This window comes from Rhipicephalus microplus, chromosome X (assembly GCF_043290135.1).
Source record: "Rhipicephalus microplus isolate Deutch F79 chromosome X, USDA_Rmic, whole genome shotgun sequence".
NCBI lineage: Eukaryota > Metazoa > Arthropoda > Arachnida > Ixodida > Ixodidae > Rhipicephalus > Rhipicephalus microplus.
The window spans coordinates 327,696,582-327,712,316 of record NC_134710.1 but is presented as its reverse complement, the minus strand read 5'-3'; the positions used below and the strand labels follow the sequence as shown (position 1 = coordinate 327,712,316).

Below are 15,735 nucleotides of genomic sequence, written 5' to 3'. Positions count from 1 at the left end.
CATCGGAGCTTTGACGAAGAATATAGGCAATGTTTTCTGACTGTGTTTAAAAAAGTGTAGCAGGGCCCCATTAATGTAGTTTTCTTTCTGTCTAGGTTGCACAGTATCTCAACTTCAGTGAAGTGGAACTGACAACATTCATCAAGAAGTTTCATGAAGAGGAGGACAGAGAAGTGGAAAAGATAAAAAACAAGTCAGTTGCTATCATTTATTTGTTCACATCTGAATGTAAGCATCGTGAACTAAAGAAAATGAAACCTTATCAAAACAATCAAACCTCACAAAGCAATAATTTAAGGGGATACTGACACAAAATTTCGCAGCCGAGATAGCCTGCGGGATTGATTCTTGCGTACATGGGTATATCATCTGCAAACTATCAACAGCGAACATAGTGTAAAAGACGGAGACTGACGGCATCCCTGCCGTCTTCCATCTTTAATTCTCTTCTTAAGTGATGTCTCTTCTTTGCCTTCGCCACCCCTTATTCTGAGCATTATTTTGCTTAGGCCATGTTGTAAATAGGCCATGTAATTTCTTACAATGGCACCTTTGGCTTCATTGCCACCATCGGGCATTCCCTTGCCATGTGGGTAAATCAAGTTCTCTTGAGACATCAGCAGTAAATTCGTGGTTAGTAGGGCAGATGCTTACAGCAGTCTTCTATAATTCTGCTGATTGAACGTCAAGGTCTGATATTACGCTTTAGATGTCGCAAAGTTTTCACAGTTCTCGACGTCTTTTCTAGTTCCTCAAGATGTATAGTGTACGTTCGTGTCCTCTCTCACTGGTTTTAAGTGCAATTTCTTGAACTTGCTGAGCTTTGGTGATCTAGACTAATGTATCATGTCACTTTCTTTTCTGACTTCTTCAATAGCTGTGCGCAGTGATCTGGGTATCCTGGAGTCACTTCATTTTCATGTCAATCGTTGTGTCTGTTTCCTTCGCACTTATGAGTCCATCTGTCTTGCACATCAAAATCGACAATGATGGCATGGCAAAATCTGATCCAAGCGTTGGGTTTTCATAACTACTCACAAAAAGGCATCAGTATTCCGACTTCAGGACCCTTGGATTGACTTGCCGTGCAAACACGGCGGGTCGAGTTGTGAATGGCTTCGAGATCTGGGCCGGCAGGACAGGCTTCATTGCTGCGAAAGTTCGTTGTCCTGGCCTTGTGAGACTCGTAGTAGTCACTGAAGAAAAAATTTAGTAGATGGCCAGCATTGGCAAATCAAAGGGGGGGGGGGGGGGTAGGGGTGATAGCCCCCTCTCTAAATCTCTGTCAGCGCCTCTCCCCCTGAATTCAGTGCTCCTAGTCCACCTTATATTATCAATGATGACAAATGAGTGAACCCACTGTGGGCACACATGAACAGTATTTGTGCGATGAAGGGGTTTTTCTGCTATAAAAACAAGAAAGTCATGACCACGCCCCCCTTTTCGTTGTTACCTTAAGTGACCCCTACCCGCCCCCCCCCCGCCCCCCCCTAAAATGAGTGGCTGGATCTGCCTTTGATGGTCAGACATACTGTTAACTGCTATCTCCATAGGCATCCTAGCCTTGTGAGCCTCAGGTCGTCGGATTGAAAGGCAAGGGCAAATCAAAGCCGAGGAAAATGGAATGTGCTCCCGCCTCGCGAACCTCCAGGCAGCAAACGCTGTCTCATTCATTCATGACTCATCTCTCCATCTCGGTTTGAGCCGGAGACCTAGTCCCGTGTTTCATGGCACCAAATATCAAAGACAGAGACTGACGGCATGCATGTCGTTTTCTTCCATCTGTAATTCCACTCTCATCCTAATCGTGATTGTAGGTGTGCAGTGCAAGATCGTCTTAGTCTTCTATTTTCTACACATAGCTTGAAAGGTATTTTGCATTAATTTTAAAAATTGTGTGCGCGATCGAGCACTGGCCCCTCAGACTCGACCTGTGGTGACCCCCCTACTTCCCTCAAGTTCGCTCACTGTAATCAATAGATCAAGTTATGAAGACATCTTAGCCGCCATTTTTCTTTTTGCCGCGTTTGCTTCAGCAGACTACTATGCAGTAGCTGCTTGAGAGTCTGTGGCTGTAGTGCACATTTTGAAAGTTTTGTGTTTTGCAGCATTGCCATCGAGTTTCCTGATCATATGGACTTCTTGATGTGTATTGTGTGGAAGTGCATCACAGTTCTGTGTGCTAATGTGGTCAAGCATTGCACCTGCTAGGTGGTGATAGTTGCACCCGGTTGCTTGTCGTTTTACAGCGAAAACTTATGAGATCACAAGAAGGGTCGCTGATGTCTGTAACCACTATCGCCCTAAATAAGGAGGAAAAAAAGACAACTACATGAATAAAAAACACCTGACGCAACCGGATTCGAACCCGAATTCCTTGCGTGCCAGCCCCGTATTCTGCCACAGAGCAACGCCGGTGCTTGAAACTCTATTGCAACCTGGCCTTAGGTAGGCTTGTTGTCGGAAATGGGGTCACGTTAATATGAGTAATGAAGTGTCTTAGAACAGCAGATTAACAACCTGGTGTCACACAATGTGAATTGCCTAACGAGTCGTTGTTGATTGCTCCAACCTATTACAAAATTTTTAGGCATAATTCTTCATCGTCTGCTGCCACAGCAAAAAAGAAATTGCACGAAATTTTTTGCAAGTGTGTAGTGGGTACCTTGCTTTTCTGATGAGTGGCAAAATGGATGCCTCTCTACTGTACAAAAATTATGATTTATCGTGTAGTGGGTACCATGAAAGTATGTAGAAGTAGCCCAAAGAGTAGCGATTGTGCTGTGCATTTTGCGCAGGCGTGGTAGTTTTTGGAGCTCTCTCAAACCGAAACTGAGACTGGTCAGTAATGAGGAGCCTATAATGAATTATTTGTTACACGCAGCAGCAAACTATGTTCTATGTTATGACTGACAGGCCTCCAGCAACACACTGTAGCAAAAAAAAAATATGAGGCCGAAATTTTCGTGTCAGTGACCCTTTAACCAAAAAATGCTCTTGAAAAGCCATATCCACAGAGTACAAAAGTGGAGATGATGAAAAACTCAAGATACCGTTGTCAAAAGATCAAGATTTGTTAAGTGTTGGGGGCTTGTAGCAAGACAAGAAGGAATTTATAGCTTAATATAGAGTTGTGCGTATATTCAACTTTTTAAATATTTGTTTAATAGTGTTTACTAATAGATTTTACTATTCAAGATATTTGAACTTCCAGAAAATATAGCCATCTCACTCGTTTTACAAGTCAAATCGCAGCGAAACCCAATTCTGCTTGCGTAAGGTTAACAGCCGTGACCACACATATTATTTTAAACAGGGTAGCTCGATCACTGTGCACAGGCTAGACAGTGTGCAGCGTAAAAGTACAAAGCGCAGCACCTGTTCATACTGTACTTCATCGAATGTAACGTGCCCCCAGTTTCTGAGAGTTCCGAATAGAAATGCATCTGTGCGTAATGTTAAATGATCTTTTACCAAGTACAGGATGCTGCTGTGTTGACGTATACAAAAAAAAGAAATCACAGCGTATCCACGGAGTGAATGATGATGAGTGGGGCGATGCTTCGGAGGGTTTTATCGGTAAACCATGAATCGTCCGTCCATCAGTCTGTCTGTCTGTCTATCTTTGTCTGTCCGTACGCACCTGCTGCCTGCTGAGTGAGTCGTATAACTAGGCAGTCATGTACCAAAATGAGACACAAGGGTACACAGACCCACAGTTTTAGGAGCTTCGCCCCTAACAGGCGGGCACAATGCACACTTGTAGAAAGTGAAAATTCTTCTGCTGGCAGTTCCTTTCCTTCAGTGATCCACTTTTACTGCCTTCAAGGTCACTTTTGTATAAGCCCCTATTCCTATGCCATTTCAAAGGCCGTTACCTAGACAAGTTCGTTCTACACGAAGCTTCTTGAGAACACCTGCAAGCTTGTCATCGAGGCCTGGATGGCCAATGTTTCGACAAGTTTGCTTTTCTTTATCAAGGCTATAACTGCCTTCCTCAGCACCATATTTGTATACGTTTTGCTCACTCTCCCTCAACTTCAATAGCAGAGGAGGGGAAGAGAAAACATGTACAAAAATGAGGGAAGGGGAGAATGGGACTGATTTAATATGTGGGGTTTAACGTCCCAAAACCATCATATGATTATGAGAGATGCCGTACTGAAGCTTGGCTCTGGAAATTTCAACCATCTGGGGTTCTTTAACGTATACCCAAATCTGAGCACATGGACCTACAACATTTCCGCCTCCATCAGAAATGCAGCCACCGCAGCCGGGATTCCATCCCGTGACCTGCGGGTCAGCAGCCGAGTACCTTAGCCACTAGACTACCACAGCGGGGCAAAGAGATAAATGGCAAAAGAGGGATCTATTCAGTTAGATGTTGGTGTGGTATGGTATTTTCTTGGTGCTCTTGGTTGGGGCTATGGGAACAGGAAGTGGTGAGAGTTTCTGAACAATAGTAGTGCCAGTTCAGTTAGTCTGCAGACACCTAGTGTAACATTAACGTGAGGAAGCAAATACAGCTGAGCGCCCGGGGTGTTTTTCATGCATATCTGTCGTGTGTACCGTATAAACCGGAATATAGGTCGAGATTTTTTCAATAAAATAATAAGCTAAGATCGCCCCTCGTCTTATATAGCGGTGTCTAGCCGAAAGTGCGACGCTGTCTGGCAACATATGGCTTGCATGTGCTTGTGAAGCCAGGCGTGGCCATATGCACATCCAAATCCAATCGCAGTCTGTTTTCTTTGTGTTGGTGATTTGCTTCCGATCTGTTCCGAGTTTTCGCTCCGCTTGACATTGCGCTGCATTTTTAGTGGCCTTTTTTTTTTTTCGTTCACTGAATATGTCTAGTGGTGCGAGGAGGCAGTACTCAGCTGCGTTTAAACTAGATGTTGTTAAGTTTGCAGAAGCGAACGGGAATATGGCTGCTCAGCGCCGCTTTGGTTTATCAGAAAAATCGTGCACTATTGGAGGGCGCAGAAAGGGAGGGAAGCTGCAGATGTGCAATCCTCAAAAAATGTCGTTTCGTGCACGAAGTGCCGTTCATCCGCAGCTGTAGGATAAGCTAGCGGACTTTGTGCGGGAAGTTCGTGCGCGCTCGCTGCCAGTGACCGTAGATACCATTCGCAAGAAAGCCGTGGAACTAGCTCGGGAAGCTGGGCTCACGAGAGAAGAGTTTCGTGCACCGAACTCTTGGGTGCATCGATTCATGCAAAAGATTTTCTCTCCAGCGGCGCACATCCATCTGTCAAAAGTTGCCGGAGGAGTTCGAGGACAAGCTCATAAACTTTCAGTGCTTTGTAAACCGGCTTCGGGAGCAGAACGACTACATGATGGGGCAGATTGGCAACGCCGATGAGACCCCCGTGTGGTTTGACATGCCTTCGTCGACCACGATCATGCAGCACGGCGCCAAGGATGTGAAGCTGCTGTCCACTGGCAACGAGCACTCACGCTTCACCGTCATGCTGGCATGCACGGCAGATGGTAGAAAGCTTCCGCCCTTCGTCATTTTCAAACGCAAGACAATGCGAAGGTGCGACAGTTGGTGCGACAATGCGACAGTTGCGATGGTGGTAAAGGGGAGCTCGGACGATCGGGATGGGGTGCGCCCAATTTGCAAATTAGTGTGGTTCGGCAGTTTCGGGTTGTTTTTTTTTTCTTTTTTTTTTCGGTAACCTGAACTTGGGGGGTCGACCTATATTCCCACTCAACCTATAGTTCGGTTTATACGGTAGTATCTTTGGGAAACAACCATAGTGTTTGTGTAGTTGCTGTGCCGAAAGCGTTGTAGCCTGTATAATACCTTACCAACATAATTATTGTTTTTGTGTAATTAATTACCAAAATAGTAAGTTACAGTCAGCATTATCAAGTAGAAGTAATCAATTATTTATAAAGATACCATGCATTGCAATTGCAAGTAATTAATTACATATACAGTTAAACCTCAATATAAAGAAGTACTAGCCTTTTATAACTCCACGTCCATAAAACACTGTGTACATTTAAGCATAGTTTAACAAAGCGTATTTGGCCCGCCGCGTTGGTCTAGTGGCTAACCTACTCTGCTGCTGACACGCAGGTTGCGTAATTGAATTCCGGCTGTGGCGGCTGCATTTTCGACAGAGGCGGAAATGTTGTAGGCCCATGTGCTCAGATTTGGGTGCACGTTAAAGAACCCCAGGTGGCCGAAATTTCCTGAGTCCTTCACTACGCCGTCTCTCATGATCATATGGTGGTTTCAGGATCAATCGTATCAATCAACAAAGCGTATTTGTTCGCGATTTTAATACAACTGCTGCTGCAAAGGGAGACTGAGGCAATAACTTGAAACTTCTGCTACTGGTGCCACTGGTGTGAGTGACACTGAAGGCAAATAACATTTTATGTCAAAGTGAAAGGACAGTTCTTGAGAACATCAGGGTATCAACACTATTCTAAGCAGTGCTTTAGTAATCGAGAAATTAGTAGAAAGCAAGGCAAGTTCAATCAATCAGGCATTCTTGCCTCCCTGTAAGTATGGTCTCGCCACAGTTGGGAAAGATGCTGCTCTGCTTTGGCAACTACTGTTTGGCCTGTGGCACGTAATTTGAAAAATTTTGTATAAGAACTCTGCGTAACTAAGACATTTGACCTCAGCAACATGCATAAATTTATTGCCATGGTCTTTGTGTTGCCACATTTGGCAATATGCACACACGTGCATTTTTTGCTACTAGACGCATAGTTGTTCGCGTTTAGGCGCATTGGGTTAGCAGGCCTGTTATTGTAAGGAAAGAACTTTAAAAGCCACTACATATTATTGCAATTTGCAGGTTTAAGACACTGCAACATCGAATTCAAGCCAGAATGCAAGAACTGAAGTCCATCCCGGTCAAGATCAACTCGTGAAGAGTGCATGTGTGTGCAATGTACCATCTGATGTTGCTTATGGGCACTTACCATTCTGGTTTATATTGTGTGCTCAGCAACCGCAAAACTTCTAATGCAGTGGTGTTATATTGCATGTTGTCTATGCGGTCAATTTGTCACGTATTGTCTTGATACGAAAAGAAGCGTGAATTCTTTGAAAACTTTTTTCGGGATAAGCGAAAAATGCCATAATGCAAAAAAAAAGTTGGGTCGCTTAGCCTTTTGCAATCGACACACGCACATGTGTACACTGTTCGCAAACAGATTCTTTGTTGCACTTCACTCATCTTCGGTGGTTGAAGGCGCTATCTTCTGCAAGCTGTCCCCGCGTTGCCTGCGCATGTCATAAAAGCATTTCGCAGCTATCTTTTCTCGCGATTGTTTAACCGCAACAGTGGTATCCGCTGTGATCGCGAGGGGTGCTCAGAAGCATGCGCTACGACGCACTTTGCGAACTTCGTGGCAACCTCTCATGATGGCCTTGATGACACCATTGACATTATAGCAAGTAACCAACACTGCAGCAAGCTACCACCAAAGCATCAAAGTAAACCGTCGATAACAAGATTAACGACAAAGCATCGCCACCGCCCCGCTGTTCACATGAGAAGTTACTGTAGAAAAGGTAGCCCATAACTTGCGTTCCTTTAAGTATGCGCGGGTAACAAGCACAAAGATCAAATTGCAACTGAAGTGAAAATCTGGGGTGCTACTATGTTCTGCAAATCCATGTCACGATCTTTTCTTGGCGAGAAGCGATGCTTTTTTTTTCTGGTTTTTCAGAAACCTGTGATGCGATGGAGACGAATGGCCCTTCGCGACAGCCATGGTATGGTAGCCATGGAGATAGCAAATCCTGTTGTCGTCGCTCGAAAATCGCGTGCATGTGGTTAGGCCTTAAGGTTTCATATTTTCTGGAAGCAACTGCCGGTTGGCCTGGGCAGTTTTGAGACCTCCATTCGCTGTTTACTTGCATTTGTGAACCCCGCTGTGGTGCATAGATAATTTAAAAAGACTGGGGACGTGCCACACATGATTGATCATCATCATCATCAGCCTGACTACGTCCACTGCAGGACAAAGGCCTCTCCCATGTTCCGCCAGTTAACCCGGTCCTGTGCTTGCTGGTGCCAATTTATACTTGCAAACTTCTTAATCTTATCTGCCCACCTAACCTTCTGTCTCCCCCTAACCCGCTTGCCTTCTCTGGGAATCCAGTTAGTTACCCTTAATGACTAGCGGTTATCCAGTCTACGTGCTACATGCCCGGCCCATGTCCACTTCTTCTTCTTGATTTCAGCTATGATATCCTTAACCCCCGTTTGTTCCCTAATCCACTCTGCTCTCTTCTTGTCCCTTAAGGTTACACCTACCATTTCTCTTTCCATTGCGCGCTGCGTCGTCCTCAATTTAAGCTGAACCCTCTTTGTAAGTCTCCAGATTTCTGCTCCGTAGCTAAGTACCGGCAAGATACAGCTGTTATATACCTTCCTCTTGAGGGATAGTGGCAATCTACCTGCCATAAATTGAGAGTGCTTGCCAAATGTGCTCCACCCCATTCTTATTCTTCTAGTTACTTCAATCTCGTGGTTCGGCTCCGCGGTTATTACCTGCCCTAAGTAGACATAGTCTTCTACAACTTGAAGTGCACTATTACCAATCTCGAAGCGCTGCTCTTTTCGGAGGTTGTTGTACATTACTTTCGTTTTCTGCAGATTAATTCTAAGACCCACCTTTCTGCTCTCCTTGTCTAACTCCGTAATCATGAGTTGCAATTCGTCCCCTGAGTTACTCAGCAATGCAATGTCATCGGCAAAGCGCAGGTTACTAAGGTACTCTCTATTAGCTCTTATCCCTAACTGTTCCCATTCTAGGCTTCTGAAAACCTCCTGTAAGCACGCGTTGAATAGCATTGGGGAGATTGTGTCCCCCTGCCTTACACCCTTCTTGATTGGTATTCTGTTGCTTTCTGTATAAAGCACTATGGTAGCAGTCGATCCCCTGTAGACATGATTGATATGTGGGATTTAACGTCCGAAAACCACCATATGATTATGAGAGACAGAGATGGAAAAAAAAAAAAACACGCCGTGTGGCAGGAGGCAATGATGGGGAGAGTGAGCCGTCGGCATAATAAACAACAAAAGAGATCTAACGGGCAAGGCCTCGCCAGGCGTTGGCTGGCGGGACTGCAGCGGATAAACGTAGGGGGTGTATTTATTATGCAGGGGGGGATCCAAATTTTGACAGGTGCATTTAATATGCGAGTGCGTTCATTTAATATGCGAGTGCGTTCATATACAGTAGTAATGATGACTGTGCATTATGTGAACTTAACATCATGCATGGAGGCAAAAAAAAAAGAACTGAAGAAAAGCCCCTACGTATCTCAATGCATTGCAGAAACTATAAAAGAATTGATGTGAAGTTTAGGGAGCAAACAGCTCCATGGGGGGGGGGGGGATTAATGAGCGAGTATTCCAAGTGGGGCCTTTTCTGCAGATGTTAGGCCCCAAGGTAAACTTGGCACACAGTGTACATTTAGTATCCAGGAAAGTGCTGTAATCGTGCACTCGCATTGCTGTTCTTATGTGCTCAAATTCTATTTGATTTACAGCTTGAAATTATGGTGTGCTCAAGTTAAGGAGGTACTAGTACATGCCACGATCGCAAACATTCAGCACCTGCATTATTGTTTCGAACTTACGCAGTGGCGATAAGTGCAATCCTTATTCTATGTAATCACGAGGTTAAATACGCAGTACTGCTACGGATTTTTGTTTATTGTTGCTCCCTTTCCCAATCAAATCATACGTACATGTCTGAATGTGAAAAGTGATGAACTTGAAGCTACCTTTACGTTGAAATATAGGTAGCTGTCATATATTTAACTGCCATATACATACAATAAAGGGGCAGCACTTCTTGAGCATGATCAGAAAACGCTGTTGATCAGTAATTGAGGCTCTCTGAGAACACACAACCCAAATATTATAGAGCAGCCCGCGGCCTGGAATTTACAATAATATCTAAAAGTCGCCTAAAGATTGCTTTCTGTTCTCTCCACAAATGATGCTACAAGCTCGGAAAGCACTCGTCGCATCCATTATATCGGCTATTAGCTAATTTGAGCATGGTGCGCTTGGTCGTTACTTTGGCCACCTCAACAGGCTGCGACTTGTCCACGTGTGCGTGTGCGGTCCCACTGAAAAGCAGTGTATTCGAAGCGGAAAAAAGATAGAAAGTGCTCAAAGTTGCGTGGTACACATTCTTTCCCCGTGCCATCCCTCCCTGCTTAGCTTCCAGCACTTTCGTTGGGACGAGACAAGAGAGAATGCAATTGCACTGTGTGACGAATCTTTGTAACTCTGCTCGTACTGTATGGATCCTAGACATTTTTGCTGTGTTAAACATAGGTCGGCGAAATCTGTGGAGGCCACTCGTACTCAATTAAGAAATACGTTTAGCGCATTGAACTTGCTTGGACCCAGACACACCAAAATTTTCCTGAGCCAGACTCGCTCGTACTCAATCTCACGAAAATTTTCTTCCACCGAACTCTCTAGGACTAGAGCTCACCAAAAAAATATTGCTCACCCAGACTCACTCAGACTCACACTCATAACTCTGTCTGAGTGAATCCGAGTTAGTCAATTGATGAGTTCATTAGCCTAGAATTAGCTTTCTCACCAGGTGTCACTGCTCTTTAACACCAATATTTCACGTAATCGGTGCTCTTTTTAGCACTGCTTGATATACGTACCTTCAAATACGAGTTATGAGTGCTTGAAAACCGGTTAGGTCATTTTTCTTGGAAGAGACTACAACATAAGTTATATTTATCAAAAACTTCTCTGGAAGCATTGGAGGAGGTGGGGGAACATCAAGGCACCCCGCTACATAATTTGTGCCTCTGATTGATAAATATGAAAGTGGTGTATGAGCAAAACTGCTGTGGAATACGGGTGAATATACTTGAGTATAAACGTTAACCCAGGTAAGGCTGATAGTAAGGCTGAAGATGAGTAGATAGGACCGTAGGTCGGCAAAAGAAAGTGTCACTCAATCAAAAAATATATCTTGCGCTTTGTACTCGCTCAGACTCTGCGAAATTTTCCTGGGCCGAACTCACTCGTACTCACACTCAAGAAAATATTCTTCAGGTGGACTTCACTTGGACTCGGACTCACCACAATATTACTCACCCGAACTCACTCAGTCTCAGAATCACGGTTTGATCCGAGTCTAAATGAGTCGACTCTAGAGTAAGTTCGTCGATCTATGGTGGTGAATTTGTGAGGCAATTTTGAGAATTCACACCATAGCTACTTGCAAAAGTGTTGCAGGGCCCCTTTAATGCTTGCAGCATGCCGGTAGCACACAGCATAACTTATGGTTGAAATGAGATCACCTTTTCTTTCCGCATCCTGCGCATACTACATTTGGTCACTTGGACAGTCCAGGGAACTGGAACAGGATGTGCTTTCACAGTGAAAAATCAAAATTTGTGAGTTTTGGTTGTGCAGCCATGCATGCAACCAACATGCCAGAGATGCATTGTTGTGAGAGGAGATCACTCTACTGGCCACGTAACAATGCGGGAACTTAGAAAGGTGTGGTGTCGCACATTTAAATGTACCTCTGCTTGAGGTTGCTACTCATGTTGAAGACTCGAGAATGTGACATCAGGGCTCCTCTTTTTTTTCTTCCTCTTTGACTATATGGTTCATGGCACATATCCAATAACCCTAGTCTAGCAATGCGTTCAATATCCTTGAATTTTTTTTATTGACCTACATTATGCCAAAGATTAGGCGTGATTGCTTTTGGTGCTAAGGAACTGTTTCTACAGCTTCTATAATCATCGTTCAGTATATTCCAATGTTGGGCATTATTGTACCGTGTGCTATGCAGTCGTTTTTACAGCTAGTGCAATCGTCATTCAGCATTACCACATGTACACTTTTTTTTGTCCTTTTGTGGACGAGCATGAACAAAACCTTCAAAGGTAATAATTCGTTAGGTTGTTGCAATTCATTTTAACTCAAGAGCACCTTATGTAGTGCCACAGGTTTTGAGTACATTGCACAGACACAAAGAAAAGGTCTTATCTTATGCAGTGTTGCTCATTTTGGTCTGCATTTGGACCATCATAAAAAAAACTGGAAGTGCCATGTCATAGGACCATGTCATTACTCATTGATATTTAAAATTATCAGTTGATCATTGATCTTAAATTATCATTTTATCATTGATCTTGTGCAACCATTCTAAATACTCATGGTTTAGTGCCAAACTAGTTGTCATTGTGAACAAAGTACATAGTATGTTTACTGTGACAATTCGGCCTAATTTGGCAACTGGGAATGCTTAATGGACAGACAACCATTCAGAACTTATATGCTGATTTTCTTGCAGATGGAAGAATTGTGTCTTCTATTGACTGAAATTAGCACAGCATTTAAGAAGGGTTTATATATTTTTTAATTATTCATGCTCTGGTTGCAAAGAATGATGGTGTCTGGCATTCTAGAAGGAAGAACTTGACAGCATATAGAATCTCCTGTCACTCGACCTTGAGTTAGTGTGTGCCGCTCCTTGGCCTTTGTTTAAATGAAAAGTTTTCTATAGCGTGATTTGCACAGCTCAACTTACAACTTTTGTAAGCAGGAAAGTGGTGATATAAAACTCTTTGGCTATATTATGAAGCCACTCCTATGAAAATGCATCACATGGTCCTCATTACGATTGTATCACCAGTGCAAACATGGCAGTTTGGGCCATGTTTGGAGTGATTTAAGTTCTGGTATCACTGGTAAACAAGAATTTTTATTGTAATTTGCTACGTATTTTCAGCAACATATTTCACAATACGAAGGCACTTAAGGCCAGCTATCGTTCTGATTTCATTATTGGTTTGGCTGGCTATTGGCATTGACATCACTTCCCAGGTGTCAGGAAGACTACCTTATTAAAGGGACACTAAAGGCAAATATTAAGTTGACCTTGACTGCTGAAATAGCGCTCCTAAAACCACGTAGTGCTACTTTTGTGCCAAGGAAGTGCTCATGTTTTGGGGGTCCACATCGCGTGAGGGCACTTCAAATCACCCGCCTTGAAAGCGGTCTTTCTGATGTCACTGTCGTGCTCAATGTTGTTCACCTTTATTGCATGTCCGCCGACACTAGCAGCAGCAGAGCGGAAGTAGCGGGAGCCACAGCAGCAACAACGGCCACTGAACAATATTCTGCTTGCTTGGTGCAATTGGGCCCCGCTAGATGGCACCACCTATCTAACCTGACTAGGCGAAAACAGAACTTTAGAACCACTCACACCATTCCCCATAGTAAAGCAGGAGATTCTTTTTTTCTGTGAATCTAACTGAAACAGACAAGCAGTATTTCATTACATGTTTATTGCAGCTGGTTTGATTACCAGTGATTAATTGTACTCGGACGCTTCTATGTCATTGGGATCATTTCTAAAATGTCCTGCTCGTGGGGCATGTGGTGTCGTACATTTACCTTAATTTCTCGATTGGTAGAGCACTGCTGTTGCCAGTATTGAAGGTTTAAACCTTTCCAAACATTGATCTTTCGCTCTGACGTAAATCGTTACTTGCCTTTAGTGTCCCTTTAAATATTTCTCAAATATAAATGTTCTGTTTTCAAAATTTCCAAGCACTTTTCAGGCGTAAAGACTTTCATGATGAGCTTCTCACTGTACCATAAAAAGCGAGTGTATCCTAAGCAATGGTTGTCAGTCCCTTTAAGTGTTCATTGCCTAGTCTTAAAAGTTAGTGCAGCTGTTCATTTCACCTGTGGCAACTACATAGTATTACTCTGCAAGACAGCTAATATTGCTTATTGCTCTGTGCTTGTATATTTTTGTGAATAAAAGCAGATTTTGAATTTACATTCATGGCACTTTGGCCTCATTCCTTGCATTTTCTTTCTTGCCATATGCTTCTGTACAGCTTGAGCGATAGCCATGTATATTCAATCTTATTTTTATGAACATAATTCAACAGACAATATATATGAACTTTGCAGTTAAAGATGGTGTGACTGCAATATGTGCCTACTGAAAAATGTATTGAAGAATGCTTGTTTTTCATACCTTCAGTGTTTGCACTGATGAACTTCAACATTTTTTATTTACATAAATATTGGGGCAAAATTTAATACAAAAAGCAATTGTGGCTGACCAATTCCAGAAGCGTGATGAACTTGTAACACCTCTGTATACCAAAATGTCGCTTGCAATATCTTTGTTAAGACATCTGCTTATGGCTTGGATCCTTTCTTCGACCATTGTGTCTGTTCAGAGCATTTCTGCTGGACTGTCTGTAAATTTGAATTGGTATGCGTAGTTATCAGGCTGTGTTTAGTATTTTTTGGCTTAGACAGTGGTGTTTTTTCTAATTATAAGGTTGGCAGGTACAGATTATCACACATAGCAGATGTGTAGTCAATCTATATTGGGAAATGCAGACATGTTTTTACATTGCACAGTAGTCATTTGGACTGGTTAAAGCAGTTCAGTCAAGATGGCAGTGTACATATTGTGCGAAATGTCTTGCAGTTGATACTCTGCCTAATGAATTGATGACCATGCTCAAATTATTTTTGTTAAATTGGAAACTTTGTAAAATTGAGATTCCTTCAAAAATATATATAACTGTAATGAAGCAACGCCTAAAAGGTACAGCGGCATTGTATTCGCTGTTAATCGGTGCCTATGAAAGAGACCATAAGGATAGCCTGGACATGGATCCCTTTCATGTCTGGCTGATGCAGGGGGAACAAGTGCAGTGATAGGGTTAGCAGGCCAAGCGAGAAAGTTGGAAACAGTCTGTGCCATCGGTGGTATAAAACATGAAATAATAAATGCAACTTCTTAACGTTCCTGTGGGAGCATTGAAAGAGATGGCAAACCACCACTGCTTCTCTTAAGCACAATCTGGTACATCGGAGCGTTGCCAACTGTTGAGTGCCCGGTGCATGAGTGAGGCATGCAGCCTCATCAAAATAAAGGAATTGTGTATACAGCACCTAATGTTCTGCCGTAATGGCATTATAGCATATGCTTGAAGAAAATCCCGTCTTCGTCAAAATTGGGAAGAAATGGGCACTTTTGTGCTCTTTCATTTCAGTAAAAGCTGTGATTAAGTTGGTGCCAAGTTAGTTAATTCAGGTTAATAACAACTTCGAACCTTACAGGCACTTGAAGCATACATAAATTGCTGGGTGAATGTTGCAATCTTGTAAAAAAAAAAAATGTGGGCAGCTTGAGTATGTGGCACAAGGCTAAATAGCCGCGGAGCTCGCGATTTTCTTGCTAGTCCTTGGCTACCTTGATTTTGGGTAAGTTATTGCTTGGTTATGCCAAGCTATTGCTAGAATTTGTTCTCTCTCATTTGTAGATTTCACTAAAGCTCAACTACACGTAGGCTCAGTATAATTCAGCCACATGTATCGTGCTTGAGTTCAATCATACACAAGCCAGTTCTAGTCTTAGCACCAAACTTGATTAGGATAGTAGTTAAATCACCTTGAAATTGTCTTTGCTAACCTAATTGGGATTCAAATTGAATTGTTTTGGCTTAGTCTTAATTATGCCCTACCAAATTTGCAGATGCTATGCTTACTATGCTTAATCGGTTCTGCTTATACTTACTCTTGCTCAACTAGGCTTGTTTAAAACCCCTAATTTTTTTTTTCTCCTAAGTAGTGATAACCTGATTTAAGTACCAATGATGAATGTCATTGGGTTACATTTGTTTCGGTAGCCATGTTCTTTTTAGCACTTTTC

At 42.9% G+C, this 15,735-nt stretch overlaps 1 protein-coding gene across 1 annotated transcript in view; it reads left to right on the top strand.

Moving 5' to 3' along the window:
* Rassf (Ras association family member) overlaps positions 1 to 13,836 on the top strand; it is a 35,538-nt gene extending 21,702 nt beyond the window's left edge. The window contains exons 9-10 of the mRNA XM_037413661.2: positions 96 to 193; positions 6,825 to 13,836. Coding sequence (XP_037269558.2) covers positions 96 to 193; positions 6,825 to 6,900 — 174 coding nt within the window. The 3' untranslated portion in view covers positions 6,901 to 13,836. The remainder of the gene's footprint in view (positions 1 to 95; positions 194 to 6,824) is intronic.
* Positions 13,837 to 15,735: the final 1,899 nt, after the last annotated feature.